The sequence below is a fragment of the Meles meles genome, chromosome 9 (genome assembly GCF_922984935.1).
Source record: "Meles meles chromosome 9, mMelMel3.1 paternal haplotype, whole genome shotgun sequence".
NCBI classification, from domain to species: domain Eukaryota; kingdom Metazoa; phylum Chordata; class Mammalia; order Carnivora; family Mustelidae; genus Meles; species Meles meles.
Window position 1 is genome coordinate 12999316 of NC_060074.1, and position 23789 is coordinate 13023104.

Below are 23789 nucleotides of genomic sequence, written 5' to 3' on the forward strand. Positions count from 1 at the left end.
TGATTCTTAAACCTTTTTTTCCCTTTATGGCACACTGAAGGTAAGACATGATTTCACCTTTAACTAAAATTATTAGTCCTGAAGGTTGTGGACTAAAAATTTATGATTGGACATGCTTATTGCCAAATTGTCGTTTGTTTTTCCTTAAAGAATACCATTATTACCACAATTTTTAAAGTTTATTTACTGGCTTGCTAACATTTCCAAATAACTAAAAGTACCCCCAAATATGTCCTCTGGAGTTTTAAAAAATTAAAGTATCACCAAAGATGAATTATTTTCACTTGTCAAACTTTCTGAACTGTTAACTTTAAGGTGTTGATTGTTTAGATATATATCTCATTGATTTTTAAACTTTAATGTGCAGGAGAATGTATGGAGTTTTTTTTTTTTTTTTTTTTTTTTTTTAAGATTTTACTTATTTATTTGATGGAGAGAGAGCAGAAGGAGAGGGAGAAGCAGGCTCCCCACTGAGCAAGGAAGCCGATGCAGGACTCAGTCCCAGGACTTTTGAGATCATGACCCGAGCTGAAGGCAGATGCTTAACCGACTGAGCCACCCAGGCTCCCAGAGACATGATTTACAAATGCAGACTGATTCAGAAGCTCGAGTGGGGCTCGAGCACTTCTGTGTTCCCAAGAGAATGCTGCTATCATCAAGGACCACACGTTAGGTAGCAGAAGTAAAGATCGTGACCTAAACATGTAGGCAGGCTCAAGGCCAGAGTGTGCTGCTATATGCCAAGATTGTTAGGAGAGTGTGATAATTAGCTTTCTGTTTAAACTCACATTTAAAGTCACATTTTCCTTAGCATCGGTTATTTCAAACTTATTTCCAACGTATTAAGACTACTGTAACTTTTGGGACACCTGGGTGGCTCAGTTGGTTGGGCAGCTGCCTTCGGCTCGGGTCATGATCCTAGCGTCCTGGGATGGAGTCCCACATCGGGCTCCTTGCTCGGCGGGGAGCCTGCTTCTCTCTCTGCCTCTGCCTGCCACTCTGTCTGCCTGTGCTCTCTCTCTGACAAATAAATGGATGAAATCTTTAAAGAAAAAAAAAAGACTACTGTAACTTTTAATGCTGTTAACAGCCCATAATATTTCTTCCTTCACATTCCTTACAACTCCTCTGTCTAGAACAGAGCCTTCTACATGGGAAAGGTTCAACAAACATGAATGAGAATGTTTTAACAGCAATTTGAAATCTCAAGAGGTAGGACTCTCCTAGGGAGTAGTCAGGTAATTACAGAAAGCCCAAAAGCAAAGTCATTTGCATAATACTTCTTTTTATTCCTCAGTTTTAGGAGCCACACAGTCTTTTGTAAGACAGACCCTCCCGATTTGTCATCTCTGATGGTTACTCAGTAGTAAGCTGGAAGAGTCTTCTCACGTCCTAGAATGTAGGAAAAAAACATTCTGAACAATGCTGCTGGCTCCACAATGAATTAAAGGGGAAAAAAGTAGACTTCTAAAGTTTGTTTTTCAAAGATAAGCATTATCTATTAACCATCCCCTAAACTCACTGATCTTTTATATGAATGAAATGTTCATGTGTTAAACTGATGAACATGCTAGGAAAATCTGTTTCTTAGAGTATCAGAAGAGCTGGTTTAGAACTCTTCGCGTCAGGAATACAGTGTTATGTCAACTTTGGTAGAGTGTAAGAATGCTTATTCTGCCTCCCCTGTGCCTTTTTGGGGCCTGTTTATTTGGCCATTTTATTAAGAGCGGCCAAAAAAATCCTTCAAGATTTTCAGGTTTGTTCACTCTTGTCAGAAGCAAGGAGTAGGAGTTGGGAGTCTTAGCAGTCGGGCTTTAACTGGTAAGAGTACGAGGAGCCCTGATACTGAAACAAGTAAATGCAGGGCAAAGGATAATTCTGCTCGGACCTTCGGAGCTGTAAGATGCACTTACAAGATTTTTGAAGGACTTAAAAATATTTTTAGTACAAGGCGCCTGGGTGTCTCAGTGGGTTAAAGCCTCTGCCTCCGGCTCAGGTCATGGTCTTGGGATCGAGCCCCACATCAGGCTCTCTGCTCAGCAGGGAGCCTGCTTCCTCCTCTCTTTCTGCCTGCTTGTGATCTCTCTCAAATAAAATCTCTAAAAATATATATTTTTAGTAAAAAACCAGTACTATGAAAAAATGATTCTATCCAAATTGGCTTTTTATTTATTGATAGATTGTTGATACATACTGTTTGCAGATAGTATGGACACAAAAATTACAAAAATAAACCAGTAGATATTTAAGGGCAAATGCAAAATTTGCGTATTAGGTAATTTAAGATTTTATATACTTTTTTATACTGTAAGTTATAAACTAGATATATTAAGCCAAAAAAGCAAGGTGCAAACGAGCACATATCATATGCTACCATTTGTGTTTTTAAAAGGAGATACAGACATACCTTCCATGTGCATAGAAAACCTCTGCAGGAGGGAGCTCCTGTCGCCGGTTGTATAAGGGACTGGATTGGTGAAGGGGAAGGAAACTCACTTTTTAGTGAATATCCTTGGGTAACAACAATTTTTAGAATCAGATTCATGTACTAGTTTAAATATTTTGATTTTATGTGACTGAATTCTCACACATGGATTTAAATTATATGCACCAAAGAGAAAGGACTTAAATTCTGAGCGTTTTGGGAAACAGTTTCATGAAAGGGGTTTACCAGAGAAAGTAGGTACTGCCTCAGCAGTTCCACTTGTTCGTGACAGTGATATTTTAATGAAGGATTTCATTTCCAAGTGTGGAATGTTTTAGACAATATGTGAAGACTATAAGCCGGCCAGTGGCCAAAGTTAGCCTTTTTCTCTTTCCTAATGAAAAAGGCTTGTGTAAATATTTAGAGGGGTTGAAATTGTTAAAGAAAAAAACTGAAATGTCTTACAGTGAGTTCTGGGTCTACTTGATGGAGAAATTGAGATTAAAATCTGCCATTAATACGCTACTCACTTGTAAGTTATTGAAGAAAAATGTCAATACAAGAATAATTGAATTTTTATTTTCTGTTGTCTTAAAAACAATGACTCAACTGTAGTCCAGGACTGTGCTGCTTCTGTCGCCTGGCTTCTTTGTGTCATGAAGGTGACGGCACGGCTGTTGGCCGTTGCAAGGGTCGTGACTGTTGTTCATGCGCTTTCTAAGGTGGGTATTGCACCCCGTAGGCTCATGATGCTTTTCCCACTAACCCAGCTGAAGAGGGTCATGCCCGCCTGCTCCGTCCCACCAGCCTGGAGTCTAAGTCCAAGGAGAAAGCTAGATCACCTACTCTTCCCCACTGTTACACACCTTTCGAGAACAGTAAGCTGATCTGCCTTCTGTACACCGTCAGCTCTGACAGAGGAGCAAGTAGATTTATGTGATGTCAGTGTTCGTGTACCTCCATGCTCCGGAACAAACACATCTGCAAACAGTCCGCTCTGGGAGTGTTTAAAAGGCCCTCAAAAAATTGGGAATAATATCATCTCTAGTATAAAAGAATCCAAAAACATCCAGCTCCAAGTAGTCCCTGAGCACACAGTTCATTCCAGCACGAAGTCTCCAGAGAGGTAATGAATGAAAGGCACGTTTTCTCCGACTTGAGGACCACTGCATAGTACGAGAGATGGTACACCAGCCAGGCTAAATCAAGGTTCTCAGCGACGACATTCCTCCCCTCCCAACTTGAAGTCTTGTACACTGGAAGGATCTAATGTTAGATGTAAACACAACACTTCAGACTAGAGGAGTGGCAGCTGGGGTACAACCCTTCCTTCCACAGAAGATTCGAGAGTAAAGGACAACTTCAAGACTCCTCTTCTTCCTTTTCCAGGAACTCACTCAGCGTTCCACTGTCCACGGGAATTAATAGGTACTCCACCCCGTCGGTTCCCTGAAAGTGAGAAGACCCTGGATGTTAGTCATTTGTAAAGAGGTAGAAGGTGAACCCTGTTGTAAGTTAAACAAAATAGATGGATTGAGGGGCGCCTGAGTGGCTCAGTGGGTTAAAGCCTCTGCCATCAGCTTGGGTCATGATCTCAGGGTCCTGGGATCGAGCCCTGTGTTGCGGGCTCTGCTCAGCAGGGAGCCTGCTTCCCTTCCTCTCTGCCTACCTGGGATCTCTGTCTGTCAAATACATACATAAAATCTTTAAAAAAAAAAGATGGATTGAATATCTTATATAAATACAGAAACATAAAGATTAAGGCAAAAGAGTATATAGGCTTATCTATCTAAATACACTGAGTTTATAGTTAAACCACTTCCCAGTGGAAAAATTAGGTCAGTAGATCTCTTTACGCCCCTGCTCCTGCTCTGCTCTTGATTTCTCTGTCCTTTTATCCAGGTATCTCCACCGCCAACACACATACCCCTCCCTTTAAAAAATCCCTAGGGGCACGGGGGTGGCTTAGTCAGCTAAGCATCCGCCTTCTGCTCAGGTTGTAATCCCAGCGTCCTGGACGCCCCACTCTGGGAAGTCTGCTTCCCTCTGCCTCTGTCCTTCCCCTGCTCGTACTCTCTCTCAACTAAAAACTTGAAAAAAAAAATTTTTTTTAAAGTAATCTCCACACCAAATGTGGGCCGGAACTCATGACCCTGAGCTCCAGAGTCACATGCTGTACTGAGTCAGCCAGGTCCTGCCCTTTTAAATAACCCTCACTAGACTCTCATTTCTATCCCCAACCTCTGTACCTTTCCAGAAGAATTGTCAGTAATCGCTGGTCTCCATTTCCTCACCCTTCACTCGACCCAGTCCGACCTAGCTCCAACCACCGTCGTCACGTCGTTAGCAGAGCTTCTGTCTGGACCACCTGAAACTCGTTACTCCTAAATCCAATACATATTTTCATCTTTTTGGCCTCTCAGCAGAACCTGTACTGCTGACTGTTCTTTTTTTTTTTTTTTTTTAAGATTTTATTTATTTGACAGATAGAGATCACGAGTAGGGCGAGAGGCAGGCAGAGAGAGAGAGAGGAGGAAGCAGGCTCCCTGCCAAGCAGACAGCCCGATGTGGGGCTCAATCCCAGGACTCTAGGATCATGACCTGAGCGAAAGGCAGAGGCTTTAACCCACTGAGCCACCCAGGCGCCCCCTGACTGTTCTTTCTTAAAACATGCTTCTCTTAGCTTCTATGACATCATATTCTGGTCTTCTTCCTGCCTGTCTGGCTATTTCTCCCGTCTCTACACGTTTACCTTCTACTTGGCCATTACATGTCACACTTCTAGGCTTAGTAGTTCCTGGCCTTCAAATCTCACTCCCACCAATGCCTGGTTTTTGCTACAACCTAAATACACAGGGACTGATCTATCTCTAGCCCAGATTTTCCCCTGGTTTCTTATCCTAGGAAAACCCAATTGCCTAGCTGACGTCTCCATTTGGAAATCTCAGAGTAAGTCCAAATATACTACAATCAGGAACTCGTGATCTGTCTCCCCAAAAATGTTTCTCATCTAATCTCACCAACTCTCTAGTTATGCAAGCCAGACACCAGAAATCATTCTTGACAATTTCCCTTGGTGCTCATGTCCATCCCTCAGTTCTCATTGGTTCTGCCTCCCAAGTGTATCTGAACTCCAACCACTTTTATCTCTTCATCCTCAGCTCTAACTACTACTCTTTTTTTTTTTTTTTAAGATTTTATTTATTTGACAGATCACAAGTAGGCAGAGAGGCAGGCACAGAGAGAGAGGGGGAAGCAGGTCTAACTACTCCTCCTAACACACCTTCCTAGCCGGTCTCTGCGCACTGACATTGAGCAGTCCCTACCCCACTCTGCCCCATTCCATTCTCCATACCAGAGCCAGAACAATTTTTTTAAAGACTTCCCTTAATTTTCAAATGAAGATTAAAATCCTTTCCTTGGCCTACAAGTAGTGCATGGGCTAGCCCTTACATCTGTCTTTTCAGCCTTGTCCTGGGGCACACTGGCCTTTATGTTTTTCTCTGACCAGTTATCTCCTAGTTTCCTTCTAGATCTCAGCTCAGTGGTCTGATAACCATAATTAGCATAACATGTGAGCCCAACTTCTTTCAGAAGCATGTACTTTTCTGATCATAGGACACCGTAGTAAAAGCTTTAGATGTGTGTGATTATTTGACAAGTATCTGTCTCCTCCATTAGACTTTAAGCTCTATCAGAAAGGAGTCCGGTTTTTGCTTACTACTGTACGTTAATACTTAGTGCTCCATACAGACCCAGTAAATGAATGTGGTAGAAGGAAGAGAGGGAAAAGGGAGTAATTTCTAAGGGCCTATTACCCTGGACTAGAACCTTTTAAAGGGCTGAGTACTTTTAACTTTATCCCTTTCTGCAGAACTCAGATGGCACACTGCCTAAATGGATCCTTGTGACCCATCCCGGAACCTGCACTTTATTATCAAAGCTGAGTCAAAGGCATACTTGTCCTTAAGTAAACAAGAGATAAGGTGTTCCTAACATATATAATGCTGTCCTAGAAAACTCTCACCTTCTTTGTCCTTAAAAGCTTGTGGTCCCTAAATTCAGTTAACTGGGCCCGAAGTGTCAGATCACTATTGACCAGGAATGCCTCCCGACACTGTTGGTAAAAGTCTTGAAAAGAAAATCCTAGAGAGTTCAGAAGGAGATGTGAACATAAGTCAGCATGGAAGACATGACCCCACACATCAAGGAACACAAAAAAAGTGCTGTTGCCATGGTATGTCAAAGCAGTCTGTTAAGTATTGCTTTAAAAAACCAACCAACCAACCTCTGGAAGAAGCGAAACTAGAGAACACGTCAGTATTAAACACTGTGGCTTACATTTTAAAGAGAACTGATTGGCTGAAAATACTCATCTGTGACCAAGTAAAACATAAATCTTATGGGAGCTTTAAACAGCATGAATAAAGTGGACTTTTAAAGAAGGAACTACTAGTAAGTCAAGAGAGCTGTACGATTATTAAAATATTCATCTAAATGAACACATTATTTTTATCCAAGGGGAAGAAAATCTGCTAAGATGCCCAGCACGTGAAATATATGTAATTGGTAGACACATGTCCACAGTTACCATAGGAACTTAGGACATTTTACACAGGAATAGGAAAAATGGGCCAGACATGTCTTTCAAAGTGCACTGGCCAGCAGCCTATTCAGCAGTATCTCTGTGGGGTTCTTGAAAATGTGCCATGTGGCGGATAAACTGATCCCAGAGCAAACCATTTATTTGCTCCTGTGAAACACTGCAGTGCTATTATTAGATTCCAGAAAAAGGAATTTATGGGGTGAAACAAAAGTCACACACAATTTAATATCATAAATATTAGATACCAATGTAAGAAGGGTTATCCTGGTTATCCAGCTGATACTTTATCAGTAGCCTGAAAATCCCCCTAAGGGAAAAACAAAAAAACAAAAAACAATTCAAATCCAGAATGTTAACATCAAAAGAGAACAGTAAAACAGACAAAGATAATGTGAACTACCTGGTTTAAACTTTTTGTATTTTCTTCTGTTCCCTTCTCCAGGGAACATCCTATCCTGGCCAATTTAAAAGGAGAAGCTTTTAAAAATTTCCTTTTAAGGAAAATCTCAGAATGTTTTTTAAGGCTACAGGTTGTTCAAGTTAGAAAATGTGGAATATATAATAAGATGTACAGAGAAGAATACTAATGCCATAACCCTAAAATCACAGCCACTAACATTTGATGTAGAAATCATATTTGTGTGCTGTCTTTTCAAATCTTCGTGGAATGAAGTCAGGTGGAAACACATTAATTCATGCATTTATGTATACTATTACACCATTTTATATCTCACCTTCTACTTACTCATTTTTCCATCATTAAAAAGTCTTCCTAAATCTTTCATATCAATTTCTACAGAAGTGTACAAAGCGGAATTACAGGGCTGAAGGCATGCTACACTAAGATTTCCAGGAGTCCTTTGGTGTGGCAGAAACTTTAAACCTTTATATTTTTAAGATAATCTAGACAATAATTACTATCAGCATATTTGGATCATCTGAATGGCCACATTATAACTAGATATTGCCAGTGACTCCGCAGCTAAATGTTGGTTAAAGTTTTTGATCACATTCATACCAAGGAAAGACTACATAATATTGGCGTTTGCAGAATGAAACACAATTCATAGTTTAAAAAAAAAAAAGCAGTGGAGGCTAGTACGCAGACATTTAGGGTTCGCCAAACTACAAACTACTCGCATTAGAGCAGTCAGAGTCATCTCTAACGTTGAGAGTACGCACACTGCACGGATTCCCGACTTCCCACGTAGCAGCTTGCATAGTCCGTTAACAGTGAGCACAGTTAAGACTGAAAGAGACTTTTTCTGTAGCAATTCCATAGAAATTGATTACTCATTTAACGCACATTTCAATATTAATGCAATGCTAACCTTCAGGTATACAAAGCAGCTTTATAGAGTAAAAAAACTGATCATTAAAGTGTGAAAAGGGGGCGCCTGGGTGGCTCAGTGGGTTATAAAGCCTCTGGCTTCGGCTCAGGTCATGATCCAGGGGTCCTGGGATCAAGCTCCACATTGGGCTCTCTGCTCAGCAGGAAGCCTGCTTCCTCCTCTCTCTCTGCCTACTTGTGATCTCTGTCTGTCAAATAAATAAATAAAATCTTTAAAAAAAATGTGAAAATTATTTTACCATTTGGCTAGAAGTGCCATTGCTCTTGGGAGGAAAAAAAAGACTTTGCTAGTCTCACTTGCTTCTTAAAGAAACTTAAAACAAGAAAAAGCATCGATGTTTGCATTAATTTATAGGTCTAATACATTCTAACTTGGGAGGAGTTACACTACCTTTATAATATTCAGTCCACTCATCCAAGAACACAGTATTTTTCTTCATCTTTTCAAATTTTAGTAATTCTCAACAGGGCTTGTTTTTAAGCAATTCATCCTGTTAACTGTTCTAGAATTCTGTGCTTGGGAGGGGAGAATCTACTACTGAAAGACTTTTTCAACAGGTTAATTATCATGCCCTTTATGTTTTGCCAGTTTATGCTATATTCAGCTTTTCTTAGCTTTTATTAATTCAGATACTCCTCTAGGCGAGGCTGCTGAAAGGGCTTCACTGGAGACATTACAGAGATGTTTAAAACCAAGAGTTTGGGAGTCAGGCAGATTCGGATCAAAATCTCTGTGCCCTTCGCTATCTACCTTATAGTGGTGGTGAGGATCAAAGGAGTTATTTTGTGTCAAAGGCCCTATGTCTGTATCACGGTGTTCAATGTATAATTAAAAATAACCATCAGATTGAAGTAAAACCCATCAAAATTCTTTTTCCTCCACAATGACCATTATCTTGAGATGCTCTTATTCAGAAATGTAAAAATTAAGAAAAAAAACGCTGACGCTCCTGTTAAGGAGTCTGCCTACTGCATAACGCAGCACCGGCAACTCAATTTTTTCCTCTCTTAATCCTGCAAACTAAGGAGAGACTTTAGAATTTCAGAATTGCCATTAAAACCTACTCATGAAAATCATAAAAATGTAGAGTTTTTTAAAAAAAGAAATTAGAGTTTTCATTCTTACCTTGCATTAGGGGTAAGGCTTCGTAAGACATGAGTTAGGGAACTAAGTGGTAACGATCCAGATTGTTTAACCAGAAGAGAATTCTCATAGGAGGTTTCTTCAGTGTAAGGACTATATGTAGTAGTTTCATACCAGAGCCAGTTATAAAGACTCTGCTTTGCATGATCCCACACTATAGTATGTGATTAAAGAAAACCGGAGTTACTAATTAGTGTCATATTATCATATTACTAGAGTCCACTCTAGGAAACAAAGTGTGAAATAAAAAATGAACCTTGGGGGCACGGGTGTGGCTCAGTGGGTTAAGCCTCTGCCTTCAGCTCAGGTCATGATCTCAGGGTACTGGGATCGAGCCCCACATCGGGCTCTCTGCCCACCAAGGAGCCTGCTTCCCTCCCTCTCTCTCTCTGCCTGCCTCTCTGCCTACTTGTGATCTTTCTCTGTCAAATAAAATCTTTAAAAAATAAAATCTTGGGGCACCTGGGTGGCTCAGGGGTTAAGCCTCTGCCTTCAGCTCAGGTCATGATCTCAGGGACCTAGGATCGAGCCCCACATCAGGCTCTCTGGCTCAGCAGGGAGCCTGCTTCCCCCCTTTCTCTCTGCCTACTTGTGATCTCTCTCTGTCAAATAAGTAAATAAAAATCTTTAAAAAAAAAAAAATCTTAAAAAAAAGAAATCCTGGGGGCACCTGGGTAGCTCAGTCATTAAGCATCTGCCTTCAGCTCAGGTCATGATCTCAGTGTCCTGGGATCAAGCCCCACATCAGGCTCCCTGCTCAGCAGGCAGCCTGTTTCTCCCTCTCCAGCTCCTGCATGCTTGTATTCCCTCTCTCACTATCTCTCTCTGTCATAAATAAATAAGATCTTTATTTAAAAAAAAAAAAATCCTGAAAATTTTTCATTTTTGCCATTTCCCCATCCATATCACCTCACAACCTAATTTCATCGTCAATCAACGTGTGGATTTTTATTTGTCTATTAACTACAATTTAAAATATATTAGTGTTACCAGGGCATAGAGATTTTCACAAAGTCTCAGAATTAAATGCACAAAATAAATGTTGCAATACCACAAAGGGTATAAAGAGACCAAAATAATAGTTGGGCTGCTCTTCTCTTTGTGAAACTTCAGGTGTAAAACACCCCCTTTAGAATCTGAATTTTTTTCCCCAAGAATTATGTTCTGAATCAGACTGAGGACACTTTTACTTTTAGCAATCTGTGACCTTATGCATGCAACAAAAGAAAAAGTGTACTGAAAAACAATAAAAATGTTATGATTTACAACATTAAGAAATTTCTTAAGACTGATATCCTGAGGGGCGCCTGGGGGGCTCAGTGGGTTAAACCCTCTGCCTTCGGCTCGGGTCATGATCTCAGGGTCCTGGGATCGAGCCCCACGTTGGGGGGGGGGGGTCTCTGCTCAGCAGGGAGCCTGCTTCCTCCTCTCTCTCTGCCTACTTGTAATCTCTGTCTGTCAAATAAAAAAAAATCTTAAAAAAAAAAGACTGATATCCTGAGAAAGAAAAATGGTAATACTTACTGAGAGGGGCATTGAGGTGATCGATAGATGCTATAAGGTATATGTTACGTAAAGATGACAACTGTCCGATAATTTGCTGGCTTTTGTCTCCTCTCAACATTTGGCTATCCAAATTGTGGATGAGAAGGAAGAGTTCCAAAGAAGAATCTAAAAGGAAAGACTATTCAATTATTATTTATAAGGAGTATTTGTAAAGTCCTTAACCACACACGATGCCCGTGTATTAAAAGATGTGTCGCAGTAGTACGGGACAAAGTAACTATTGCATAGAGGTACGTAATTTATTTGAGAAGATAAGAGTTTCTCAAAAGAGGCAACAGGTTATTGAAGTCTTAAGGAAATTCACTGAAAATCAGTCGGGACTGAACGTTAACTGGAATGGTTAGCACAGGAATCAGACCGTCGGGCAGTTTCAGTAAGGCACAGGAAATAAGGCACCATGCATTCTGGGTTGGAGGTAAATCTGTACACGTTGCATTGCAGGGCGGGAGGGGAGAGGGAACACGCACACACAGAAGTTCTCTCTCCGCATTAAGAGACAGAAAACCCTGATTATCACTAAAGCCAAAGAAGACAAAAAAGGGGAGGGGGTGGAATTTAGGATATTGCTCAAGGCATCGGGAAAGCCAGAGAGGTAAAAAATGTCTTAAAGGTCAATGAAGGCAGCACTTGGAGGATGGGGTTGTCGAAACCGTTAAATACTTGCAGAGATCAAGATAAAAGAAGGATGAGCCAAGGCCACCTGTGTTTAGTAAGAAAATTACAGGTGATCTTCAAGCATATATAGTTCAGGTAGCACAGAAGTAAGTTAAGAAAAAAGTAGAACCGGGATATGTCTTCAAACAATCTGAAATCATTGAACTAGGACAAATCAAATAGTGTGGAAGGGCAGTGGAGTCAGGTAAACCTCTCCTTATGCTGGAAGAAGTCCTACACATGTTCGAAAGCCACTGACAAGTCTCTCCAGAGTTAAGAAACAGGACACAATGGAGGATGAGCCTTTTCGAGAGAGTAAGTGAATCTCTCTCTCACTGGGGCTAGAGGGACAAGAGAGACAATATAGCAACAAAGACTCTGACAACATTCTGAAAGTCTAGATGCCACCAAAATCAATAGTACCTGAATTATATATAAACATAGTTCTAGTTTAGAACGGAATTATACTTAAATGTTGATATATTTACATTTATATCATATGCATACTACATAATTCTGAATTATGTAATTATATATCCAAATTATATACCCATATGTAAAAACTTTTATTTAACTTATATAATTATAATTTATATAATTGCAAGTATATTTTATAGAAACAATATATAAAATAGGCATTACATATGAATAGGCACCTATTTTCATGAGCATATAAACAATATCAAAATTCTCCGTCAGATCAGTTACTACTTTTTTTTTTCCTTTTCTAAGTAGATTCTATGCCCAGTGTGAAGCCTAATGTAGGGCTTGAACTCATCACCCTGAGATTGAGACCTGAGCTGATACCAAGAGTTAGAGACTTAACTGAGCCACCCAGGCACCCCACTCCTTTTAATTCTGTAGTGGCTAAGTGGCAACTGTTGGACCCTAAATAATTTTATTTGTAATGTTTTGATATGCTCACATGGCCAAAACATTCACACCAAAGGAAAAACAATAATGTGTCTTTCCATTCCACCGATTTTAGTGTATGACACTGTTCAAATGCAATGATATTTACTCCAAATAAAGAGATAAAAATGTCTCATAAAAATAGTAAACAATATAAAAATACCAAAGATGCATCTATCACCTGGGGGCATTTCACATGGACCAAGTAAAACCTGAGAACTATTCTGAAATAACAGGCTTTGGGTTATACAAATTCAGGGTAGTACGAGCAATTCTTTCCCGTTAGGTATTAGTGAAGTTCACAGAAAAACTTCACAGAAAGGACAAATTATTTCGGCGAAACCTAATCAGCATCGCGAGAAGTATTATTATTGAAATAACCCACATTTTTTGATACAATAATACAGATAATCCTTGGTTTCAGATGGGGATATGTTCCAATAAACCCATCCTAACTTGAAAATATAAGTCAAAAATGCATTTAATACACTCAACCTACCAAACATCATAGCTTAGCCTGGCCCACCTTAACTGTACTCAGAACTCTTACGTTGGCCTACCACTGGGCAAAAACACAAAGCCTATTTTATAATAGTGTTGAAAGTCCCATGTAATCTATTGAATACTGTACTGAAATTCAAAAAGAGAATGGTTGTATGGGTACAGAATAGTTACAAGTTTATTGGTTATTTACTTCCATGGTCGTGTGGCTGACTGGGAGCCTTGGCTCTCTGTCATTGCCCAGCATCACAAGATCACAAGAAGAGTACAGTACCACGGATCGCTAGCCCAGGAAAAGATCAAAATTCAAAATTGGAAGTATGGTTTCTAGTGAATGTATATTGCTTTTCCACCACCACGAAGTCAAAAAATGGTAAGTCAATCCATTTTAAGTTGGGGACCATCTGTCTGCACATGAATAAGCAGACATGTACGCTTAGCTTCACTCTAAAACTACAGCATCTACTTCATTGTTACCTTCTTTAAATTTGTTTACTATCCAGTCTAGCTGATCCAATACACTGCGGAAAGTACCCATATGATCCAGGACTTCTTCTGTTATAGAATTCAGGATCTGTGTCATAAAAGTGCAAGAGGTACATCAATTACTACTTATTCTGTCATATAGGAGAAATACAACTAAGAAATCAATCCTTTTTTATAAGTTAAAAATGCATTTAGATTTCCCATCAAGTCTGAAAAACCACTTAAAAATCCTTCTGGTGCTTAAGTATATCTAATTTTCTGGCCCAAGTTATAGCTAAAATGGAACACGGGAGAACAATAAAGATGTACAGATAAGAGGGTAGCAAAAATATCACCCCCCACCAGTATGGCAAACGTTAGAATACCAGAGAGCTATCAAAGAAAACAGGATACAAGCATTAAAGACACTTTTAAAAAGGAATACTGCACTGGTTAATATCCAGCACTGAAAGGTTTAGTTTTCAAATGAGGAAGAGACACAAATGATCTATAATAAATGCATTGTAAAACTACAAACTATTATTATTACTACTTATATTATTACTTATATTACTTATACTATTATTACTACTTTCAGAGTAGCAAAGTGACACAAAAGCATAATAAAGCTAAAGTCTTCCATACTCCTGTCTTTCAGAGAAGTACAGTTGCTATTTGGTATAGGAAACAAAATAACATTTCTCTAGGACTTAATACATTTATCAGTTACAAAGTAGAAAATTCAGAGACAAGGACTCAAAGCTAGAACCCTGAGTCCAAACACATGATCTTAAGCACATGACGTCAAACACATGATCTTAAGTAGCAATCCTACTACTGTAAAGGCTAAAAAAATTTGAACATGCCAGAATGAGAAGCATCCTCGTGCATGTAGGGGTACGGACAGGCAGGGATATAATGTTGCTCCTTTTAACATTTTTGACACTTACTGATTTCACACTTATTCCAGGAAAGAAGCCATTGATGACAACATGAATGGAATCCTGCAGCACACTGGTTCGAAACCTTTCTAGTAAATCTCTCTTAGAACCCAAACCATAAAGCACAATGTTGAACCCCAGGCTGTTAGGAAAGATAGCATTCATGACATTAAAGTTCGGTACCTCTTAATTTTTTATAATCAACTAGTTTCTTTTTTTTTTTTTTTTAAAGATTTTATTTATTTATTTGACAGAGAGAGATACAAGTAGGCAGAGAGGCAGGCAGAGAGAGTGAGAGGGAAGCAGGCTCCCTGCCGAGCAGAGAGCCCGATGCGGGACTCGATCCCAGGACCCTGAGATCATGACCTGAGCCGAAGGCAGCGGCTTAAACCACTGAGCCACCCAGGCGCCCTCAACTAGTTTCTTTAAGTCGATGAAGAACACGGAAAGGACTGGATGACTGAGTAACTACACCGATTCCCAGTTTATACGCGGGAGAAGCACAGCTTTACTATGTACATGCCACACTTCAGTTCCAGCTTCGGGAGCTTTCTTTCCAGCTCTTTATTACCTTTCAAGGGATGACTGGCCAGAGGCGAGGGAGAACAGCAGGGACGAGGCTGAAGCAGAGTTTTAACTGATAGATTAAACAGGAAAGGTTAGCAGAGACCAGGCCACAAAGGTCTTATTAAGTCAACTAAGACATTAAGTAGACTTTATTTCAAGGACAATGACCATTTAAAAGCAACTACTCAGGTGTTAACTGAAATGTTCTAAGTAGGAAAGTAGCATGATATTTTTAGGAAGACAGTACTGGCTAAACGTGGGGAATGGACAGGAGAGACAGACCGCCAAAGACTATGGACTTGAATTAGGTATTATGGAGAAAAATCGTAGTTGTCAGGAGCTTTACGTGTCCAATCAACAGGATCTGGAGTGGTTAGATGTGGAAAGTGACGGAAAGGGCTTATTTCACAGTAACTTTTTCTGGCATAGGCAGTGACACGGATGGGGTGACATTCCTTGCCAGCTGCTGGGGCAGGTGAAATGGGCTTAGGAGGAATTCAATTTTAGGTACACTGAATTATTTACGGGACATCCACTTGGAAACCCCCAACATACACTGAGATACCTTTATCTGTTGCTGAGGAGTGATACCTGGGCTGGGCCAGAGACACAACTATGGGAGTTTTTCACTGCGAAAAGCAACCAAAGCCAAGAGAGTCAGAAGATCCAAAACACCAAGCACTACGGGTCAAGCAAAAGCTCGACTCCATGACTGTTCACAGAGGTCAGTCGGGAACAGTATTTACGTGATACCCTGTAGCAATGCAGGGGAGCCTAGAAATAGAAGAAAAGCAATGACCCCCACGCACAGATCAGCAAGGTAGCAGCAGCGGAAAAAAGCAGAATTCAGAGAGTTGGCAATTCTGCTGAAGTAGCTGACTGAGGTCTCGGCTGGGAAGCGAAGCTGAACAAGTTATCAGAGCTGACCTGTTAGAAGGAGGAACTGGTCTGTGGGGCATGGGATCAGAGTGAAGAGCTACTTTACAAATTTATAATGAACAAATCTATAAACACTTACTGGGAGAAGCTGAGGCCCCAAGCAGGAAGACAAGCGTGACCCTTTGATGTATTATTGGCAAAAGAAAACCAGGATCAATGGGGAAAATTGTGTCGATTTCTGTTTTTACTGCTTGGTGGACCTGCCTTCTCACTTATTCCAGTGACCATGTAACTGTGAGTATACATTTGCAACAGCACACTTTTTAACTACTTCCTTATACTAAGATCCTTTTTAATAAAAGTATAAAAGTAACTATAGCAAAAAAACGTTTTAATAATTCTTCTAGTTATTTTAATGGGAATTTAAATTTTAAACTGAAGTATCTGAAAAATGGTAAAATTGAAAAAATATTCTAAGAAACAATTTTAAAATGATAAAGTAACGCTTATAGGACAGATATCACAAAATTCTGAAGATATATAGTACATGAAAATAGAATGAGATCAAAATAAGTATTATATCCTTTTTAGGAACTTTGCTGTAGAAAACTGGACTTAAATGTAACATATCAATCTTGACAAATTAGATTTTCAAATACTTAGATAAGTAGTAACTTATTCCTTAGGAATTCTAAGTTATTTTACCACTGGCTTCACATCTGATAAATTTAGACACATTTCTTGAAAACTAGAATTTGAGATGAGTCATACAATATGAAATTTCTACATGTGAGTCATAAAATTAGAAAATTCCTATTTTTTCAAATTTTTATATATGAAAAGTATATCAAGTTGATTGCAAAAAGAAAATTCAAGGTTAAACTGCTTTAACACACACATATATGTTATTTTACAAGGGTATGAAATGTTGATAGTACATACCGTAACTGCAACATCCATTTATGAAATAATTGTTCATATTGTTGATTTAGTTGTTTAAGTTCAGCAGAAAAGGAAGGAGAAACTTTGCCCAATAAGTTACGCAAAGTTTGCTTTCAAAAAAAAAAAAAAAAAAAAAATCATTCTCAAATCATAAACATCAAAATCAGTCCAAACTAAAAATATTTCACTAGAGGTAGAGGTTGGAAGAGGACAGTGGTAGAAATATTACTGTAATCAGGTTTCATAATGAGTGCATTAACGGAATAAACATAATATTTCAAGTATGATTTAAGTGTTTTCTTTAAAAAAAAAAATTTTTAGAGAGCATGAGACTGAGAGCAAGAGAGAGTGTGTTCATGAGTGCAGGGGGAGGGGCAGGGGCAGAGGGAGTAAGGGAATCCCAAGCAGGCCCCCTGCCTAGTGCAGAGCACAGTCCAACATGGGGCTCGATCCCATGACCCTGAAATCATGACCGCAGGTAAAACCAAGAGCCAGACTCCCAAATGAGCTACCCGGCACTCCTGTTTTCTTAAAAAATTTTAAGCATCGTTTTCAGTACAAATATATAACAGTAAAGAATTTCCCAAGTTTTGTTTAGAACCATTTCCATGATTATAAATTCCAAATATAAGGCTTTAATTTCTAAAAAGATCATTACCATAAGTAGATGATTAAACCTGCCTCCCAGCTTTTACAACAAATCCAAACAGATTTTTTTTTTTTTTAAGATTTTATTTATTTATTTGACAGAGGGAGAGAGATCACAAGTAGGCAGAGAGGCAGGCAGATAGAGGGGTAAGAGCCCGATGCAGGGCTCGATCTCAGGGTCCTGGGATCATGACCTGAGCTGAAGGCAGAGGCTTAACCCACTGAGCCACCCAGGTGCCCATCCAAACAGATTTTTAAAAACCTACGTGGGGCGCCTGGGTGGCTCAGTGGATTAAGCCGCTGCCTTCGGCTCGGGTCATGATCTCAGGGTCCTGGGATCGAGCCCCGCATTGGGCTCTCTGCTCTGCGGGGAGCCTGCTTCCTCCTCTCTCTCTGCCTGCCTCTCTGCCTACTTGTGATCTCTCTCTGTCAAATAAATAAATAAAATCTTTAAAAAAAAAAAAAAATCATCAATAGGCAACAACATTTATTAAAAAAAAAAAAAAAACCTACGAATTTGAAGAAATGTGAAAGCTTATGGTAACAGTGAAATATGAATTTTCAGAAAACATTAAGGGTTCTTTATAATTTACCACTATCACTAGTAAAATAAACTTGTATCATTGTTTCTCTACCAAGAGCTGCTGCTGTTTGTTTTTTTTTTTTTTTAAAGTAGGCTCCACACCCAGCACGGGGCTTGAACTCTTGACCCTGAGATCAAGACCTGAGGTTGAGTCAGTAAATCCCGCTCTACGGACTGAGCCACCCAGATGCCTCATTAACGTTTAATTTAAAACAATTTTTTATTTATTAAATATCTCTACCCTCAACGAGGGGCTCTAAACAACGACCCCAAGATCAAGAGTCACAGGTGCCAGCCAGGCACCCCCAAAGCTTCTTCTAACAAATCCATCTTTGACAAGTACAGCAAAGTTTTGTGTTTTTCTTTCAGGTTTTTTTTTTTTTTTTTTAAGATTTTATTTATTTACTTGACAGACACAGGGAGAGAGGGAACACAAGCAGGGGGAGTGGGAGTGGGAAGGCTTCCTGCCGAGCAGGGAGCCCCATGTGGGGCTCGGTCCCAGGAGCTGGAGACCATGACATGAACCAAAGGCAGACGCTTAACGACTGTGCCACGCAGGTGCTCCTGGATTTTAAAGAAGTGCCTGGGTGGCACAGTGAGATAAGCATCCAACTCTTGATCTCAGGGTTGTGAGAGCATGGACAGGACTTAAAATAATAAATGAATGAGTGAATAAGATTTCATTTTTAAGGGGCGCCTGGGTGGCTCAGTGGATTAAGCCGCTGCCTTCGGCTCAGGTCATGATCTCAGGGTCCTGGGATCGAGTCCCGCATCGGGCTCTCTGCTCCGCAGGGAGCCTGCTTCCTCCTCTCTCTGCCTGCCTCTCTGCCTACTTGTGATCTCTCTCTGTCAAATAAATAAATAAAATCTTAAAAAAAAAAAAAAGATTTTATTTTTAAGTTATCTCCACACCCAATGTGGGACTCAAACTCACAATGCCAAGATCAAGAGTCACATGCTCTGACTGAGCCAGCCAGATGCCCCAGTATGACAAAGTATTTTAAACAATAACGGAAATAAACTGCGGAACGTACATTGCCCTGTATCCAAAACTTAGAAATTCATGCTGGTGAATAAAATATAGCTCTCTGTCTGAAAAGAAAACTCTAGCAAAAAGCTGTATATGCATTTGACCTTGGGACTACCATTTTCCCATGATTCTATCCCTTAAGTAAAATATTTTTTTAATACTGAAGGGTAGAGTTGGTCAGCTATGTCCGCAGCCAGTGCAAGACCTTCCCTTCCCTCATTCCTGGTAACAGGTGTTCCTTTCATTTAAGCTCTTTCGGCATCTCCGTCCTGTAAAACTGCTTTGACTCTAGACTCAGTCCCCCTTCTCCCATGTTGCTTGTATCGAAACAGATGCACTATGCAGATGTTAGTTCCATCTCCTCCCTGGAAGGAGTTTGGTTTCTTGATGTGTTTTCAGTTAGTCTTCGATCTGAGTCTCAATACCAATAAGCCAGCTGACAAAAACAGACACAATGACATCGCTTCATGTCTTCTAGGTCATAGCAGCTTATCCTCTATCTCTCTCCTCTTTTCTGTGTCTGTGAGAAGCCCTGTATTCCCTAGAAAACTGCAAAAATTCTAGTTTAAAGATAGTAAGTCTCCATGCTCTTGGAGCCAGTAACAATCTCTTCTTGACCCAGATCATCCACCACACTTTCTACTGAAAGATTTTCTCACTCAAATGGGTTCTCTCTTTCCTGGGGGGTGATCAATCAAAACCCTGAGTATAGCTGGTATTTTTTATAAACTAAGATACCAGAACCATAGTATACAGTAACCTTGTTACCTTACGGTACTGAGCAGGTTTGCCATAATGTCAAGAAGCAGACTCACTCTGCTCTTTGCAAGGTCTGTAACTAAGAGGCCAGTCACAGTCTACTTTATGACCAGTGGGAAGTTCGATGAATACGTGAGTTCAAGAATAACAGAGATTAATGCTGCATGGATAACCAAGAAACTATGGCCCTGATGATTATCATAAATCCTGAAGAAATAATAAAGTACTTAGAGAAAACAATTTAATTATAGTACGTCAAACAGATTTCAAGTTAACCATTTACCATTTTATATAATGAAGTATCTATTGGGTCACATTAGTGTTTCATTTTATCAGGACAATAATTCTGTTTGTGTAAATTTACCTTTCAAATTTGTTGTTTATGTGGTGTACTTTTCAGTTCACAATTTAAAAAAAATATAGAAGCAACATTCCTTACAACATACCTGATCCAGTTTGGCTCGCTTTAGTTTCTGCAGCGTTCTGTCAGAGGTCAAAACTTTTGAGCTGCTATGAGCTTCAAAATATTCTTCTACCAAATCACTCTGAAAGCAGATACAGCAAAATCAATTCTTAGTTTCAGATACTTTTAAAATTCTGAAGAATTTTTAATTTTTTAAAAGATTTTATTTACTGGGGTGGCGGCGGGGAGAACAAGCAAGAGCCCAAGAGCCAGGGCAGGGAGAAGCAGACTCCCTGCTGGGCAGGGAGCCTGATGTGAGGCTTGATCCCAGGACCCTGGGATCATGACCTGAGCCTGAAGGCAGACGCTTAACCCACTGAGCCACCCAGGCATCCCTAGATATTTGATTTTATTTTGTTTCGTTTTTAAAGATTTTATTTATTTATTTGACAGAGAGACAGTGACAGAGGGAACACAATCAGGGGGAGTGGGAGAAGGAGAAGCAGGCTTCCCACGGAGCAGGGATCCCAACATGGGGCCCAATCCCAGGACCCCGGGGTCATGACCTGAGGCAAAGGCAAATGCTTAACGACTGCGCCACCCAGGTGCCCCTGGATATTTGTTTCTATCAAAACTAGACTGTAACATTAGCATAAAATAGGATACGTGAAATTCTTTATTTGGCACTATTTTCTTTTTGAAGCAACACCACAGATTAAGGACCAAGGACATCTAATTCTAGTAGTAAAACGGAGTAACACTTAGCATCATAAAAGTTAAAGAAATGACTAGATGGAAGTAATCTTTTCACAGAAACGATTCCTAAGTTCCAACATAAAATTTCCATTCGGACTCCTATCGGGACCTTCATTTTGCTTCACACAGTTCTTACAAATCCTTTAACAGCTGAAGGACTGGAAATGAAGACGATATGGACAGTCAAGTCAAAGACCAGCTTACCGTTGCAGTGCAATGGCTCGCTACTTGTTCTGCGGACGTGGGGCAGGACTCACCGCCCCGGGGGTGAGAAGGGATGGAAAACCTTTCAAAGCGGTAGGCTTCCTAGACTCCCCTGAATCTTTACACACAACACCAGGTAATGAGCCTTTTCTCAGGCCACGGCGCCTACAGTGTTCTTCCCAACAACTCAACACGACCCACGGCCACTTCGCTTACCGCTTGTACTGACTTGAATACAGCAGCGATGTTATAAAAACCGAGCTCTCTAAAAAGGTACTCACTGCGAAGTCTTGCTTCCAATTTTCCAGTCGAAATTTTGTTGTTGTTTTTTTTTAAGATTTTATTTATTTATTTGACAGAGAGATCACAAGTAGATAGAGAGGCAGGCAGAGAGAGAGGGGGAAGCAGGCTCCCTGCTGAGCAGAGAGCCCGATGCGGGACTCGATCCCAGGACCCCGAGATCATGACCTGAGCCGAAGGCAGCGGCTTAACCCACTGAGCCACCCAGGCGCCCTCCAATCGAAATTTATTTAAAAGCTCATTTTGATACAACTGAACTGAGATGTCGCCTTTAGCATGGGCACTAATACATGAGTATGAATGCAGACAGGCAAAACAGAAAGTTCGGAAACAGACACAAATACAAATGGGCATACTTATGGGAAAGACTGAAAATACAGAAGTAAAGAAAAAAAATTATGTTGATCCCCCAAGTGCATCTCTTTGGGGTAGCTTAGCTTTAAGCTATTACACAATTTTTCTTTAAGGTTAAAGTCTCCACTTACTGTTTTATCTCTTTTCATTTTCTTAGAAGGTGTTTCTTTGCAAACAGAAGCTGACGTAGCTCTATTCTGAGATGGACTCTTTGGGCTCAATATGACTTCGTCAGTGTCCTCTTCATGTTCCTGGGCAACCCCGTCATCGTCTTCCGAGTTGGAAGCTGAATATTCACTTTCACTGTCAGAATGAGACCTTGGAACTGGCGGGGGGAAACCAAGTGGGAAAATTTGAGAGTCTGACGAGAGGCACTGGAGGGTAATGGAAAGAGCGTGGACTTTGAAATAAGAGAATTTCACTCCTGGTTTTGTCATTACTTTCTGATTTCCCCAGAGCTAGTTATTACATAAAGTTTTCCGAGCACCAGTTTCCTCATTTCTCGAATGAAGCTCACAGTGCCTAATTTCATGAACCATTGTGAAGATCACACCGAAAGGTATGCAAAGCAACTAACAATGCCTGACAACCAGGAACTATCAATCATGCCTAGGATCGTTTTTTCTTCTTCCTTGCCAACGCACTCCCATTTTGTAAAATGTGGCAATGTGTCTCACCCTAAGGAGTAAATCATCACGGTAATATCTTTTCTTCTGTCAGACACTTGTTTTCCCAGCCTCTTCTGCAACTAGCATTGGCTATGTAACCCTCTGATCAATGACACTTGAGGGAAAATTTGCTAGAAGCTTCTGGGAAATATTTCCCTCACTTATGGAGTTGGAAAGCCCCTTATTTATACCAATAGCTTAAAGGTAAAAAAGCCATTTGCAATATGAAGCATCAAACCTAAAGAGGAAAAATGCTGGTGTCAGAACAAGAAGCTAGGAAGAACCTGGGTCTTTCTGACCCTGGAGTTACCGCCACCAGACTGGTCTGTCCTTACATTCTTCATGATGTGACATAAGTATATGTCTACGGCTTAAGCCATTCCTGTAGAATTTTCTGTTGCTGCCTATACAAAAAATGCCATCCTAACTGACTCAATAAATGGTAGCTACTATTCTAAGTATTACTAACAGACAGGCACATTCCATCCCAGAGCTGATACAAGCATTTTATTTTTAAACAAACCATAGCAACCTCCACTACTCCCCAGAAATAATAAAGCTAGTTTTACACTCAGAAAGAATAAAACTATTTTACATTCAACAAAGTAAGTATAAAACTTTTATAAAAAGTTAACTTCCGGGGCAGCTGGGTGGCTCAGCGGTTTAAGCCTCTGCCTTCGGCTCATGATCTCAGGGTCCTGGGTTCGAGGCCCGCATTAGGATCTCTGCTCGGCGGGGAGCCTCCTTCCCCCTCTCTCTCTAGCCTGCCTCTCTGCCTACTTGTGATCTCTCTCTCTGTGACAAATAAATAAATAAAATCTTAAAAAAAATAAAAATAAATTTAAAAGATAATAGCAGCTGGGGAGCCTGGATGGCTCAGTGGGTTAAAGCCTCTGCCTTCGGCTCAGGTCATGATCCCAGGGTCCTGGGATCGAGCCCCGCATCGGGGTCTCTGCTCCGCGGGGAGCCTGCTTCCTCCTCTCTCTCTGCCTGCCTCTCTGCCTACTTGTGACCTCTGTCAAATAAATAAATAAAATCTTTAAAACAAAACAAAACAAAACTGGCACAACCACTTCAAAAAAAAAAATGTGGCAAAATCTAAAAGAGATGGACATATACATAAAAAAATAA

The 23789-nt window shown here is 40.2% G+C and overlaps 2 protein-coding genes across 11 annotated transcripts in view; one reads left to right on the plus strand and one right to left on the minus strand.

Moving 5' to 3' along the window:
- NIF3L1 (NGG1 interacting factor 3 like 1) overlaps nt 1–23789 on the plus strand; it is a 72444-nt gene that overhangs the window by 40950 nt on the left and 7705 nt on the right. For 4 of the 9 annotated variants that reach the window (XM_046019125.1, XM_046019124.1, XM_046019122.1 and 1 more), the window contains exons 8-10: nt 13404–13532; nt 13663–13755; nt 14595–14636. The exons of 3 other annotated variants lie outside the window; for them this stretch is intronic. In XM_046019125.1, coding sequence (XP_045875081.1) covers nt 13404–13490 — 87 coding nt within the window. In that variant the 3' untranslated portion in view covers nt 13491–13532; nt 13663–13755; nt 14595–14636. Of the gene's footprint in view, nt 1–3040; nt 3175–3814; nt 3840–13403; nt 13533–13662; nt 13756–14594; nt 14637–23789 lie in introns of those variants that run through there. 2 more of the 9 variants (XM_046019128.1, XM_046019127.1) reach the window with 2 other exon arrangements.
- Nucleotides 3737–23789, minus strand: part of ORC2 (origin recognition complex subunit 2) — a 41427-nt gene continuing 21374 nt past the window's right edge. For both annotated transcript variants that reach the window (XM_046019120.1, XM_046019121.1), the window contains exons 9-18: nt 22122–22315; nt 20420–20518; nt 16954–17063; nt 14575–14707; nt 13637–13733; nt 11051–11197; nt 9509–9680; nt 7277–7338; nt 6453–6571; nt 3737–3874 (exon numbers count right to left, since the gene is read on the minus strand). In XM_046019120.1, coding sequence (XP_045875076.1) covers nt 3788–3874; nt 6453–6571; nt 7277–7338; nt 9509–9680; nt 11051–11197; nt 13637–13733; nt 14575–14707; nt 16954–17063; nt 20420–20518; nt 22122–22315 — 1220 coding nt within the window. In that variant the 3' untranslated portion in view covers nt 3737–3787. The remainder of the gene's footprint in view (nt 3875–6452; nt 6572–7276; nt 7339–9508; nt 9681–11050; nt 11198–13636; nt 13734–14574; nt 14708–16953; nt 17064–20419; nt 20519–22121; nt 22316–23789) is intronic.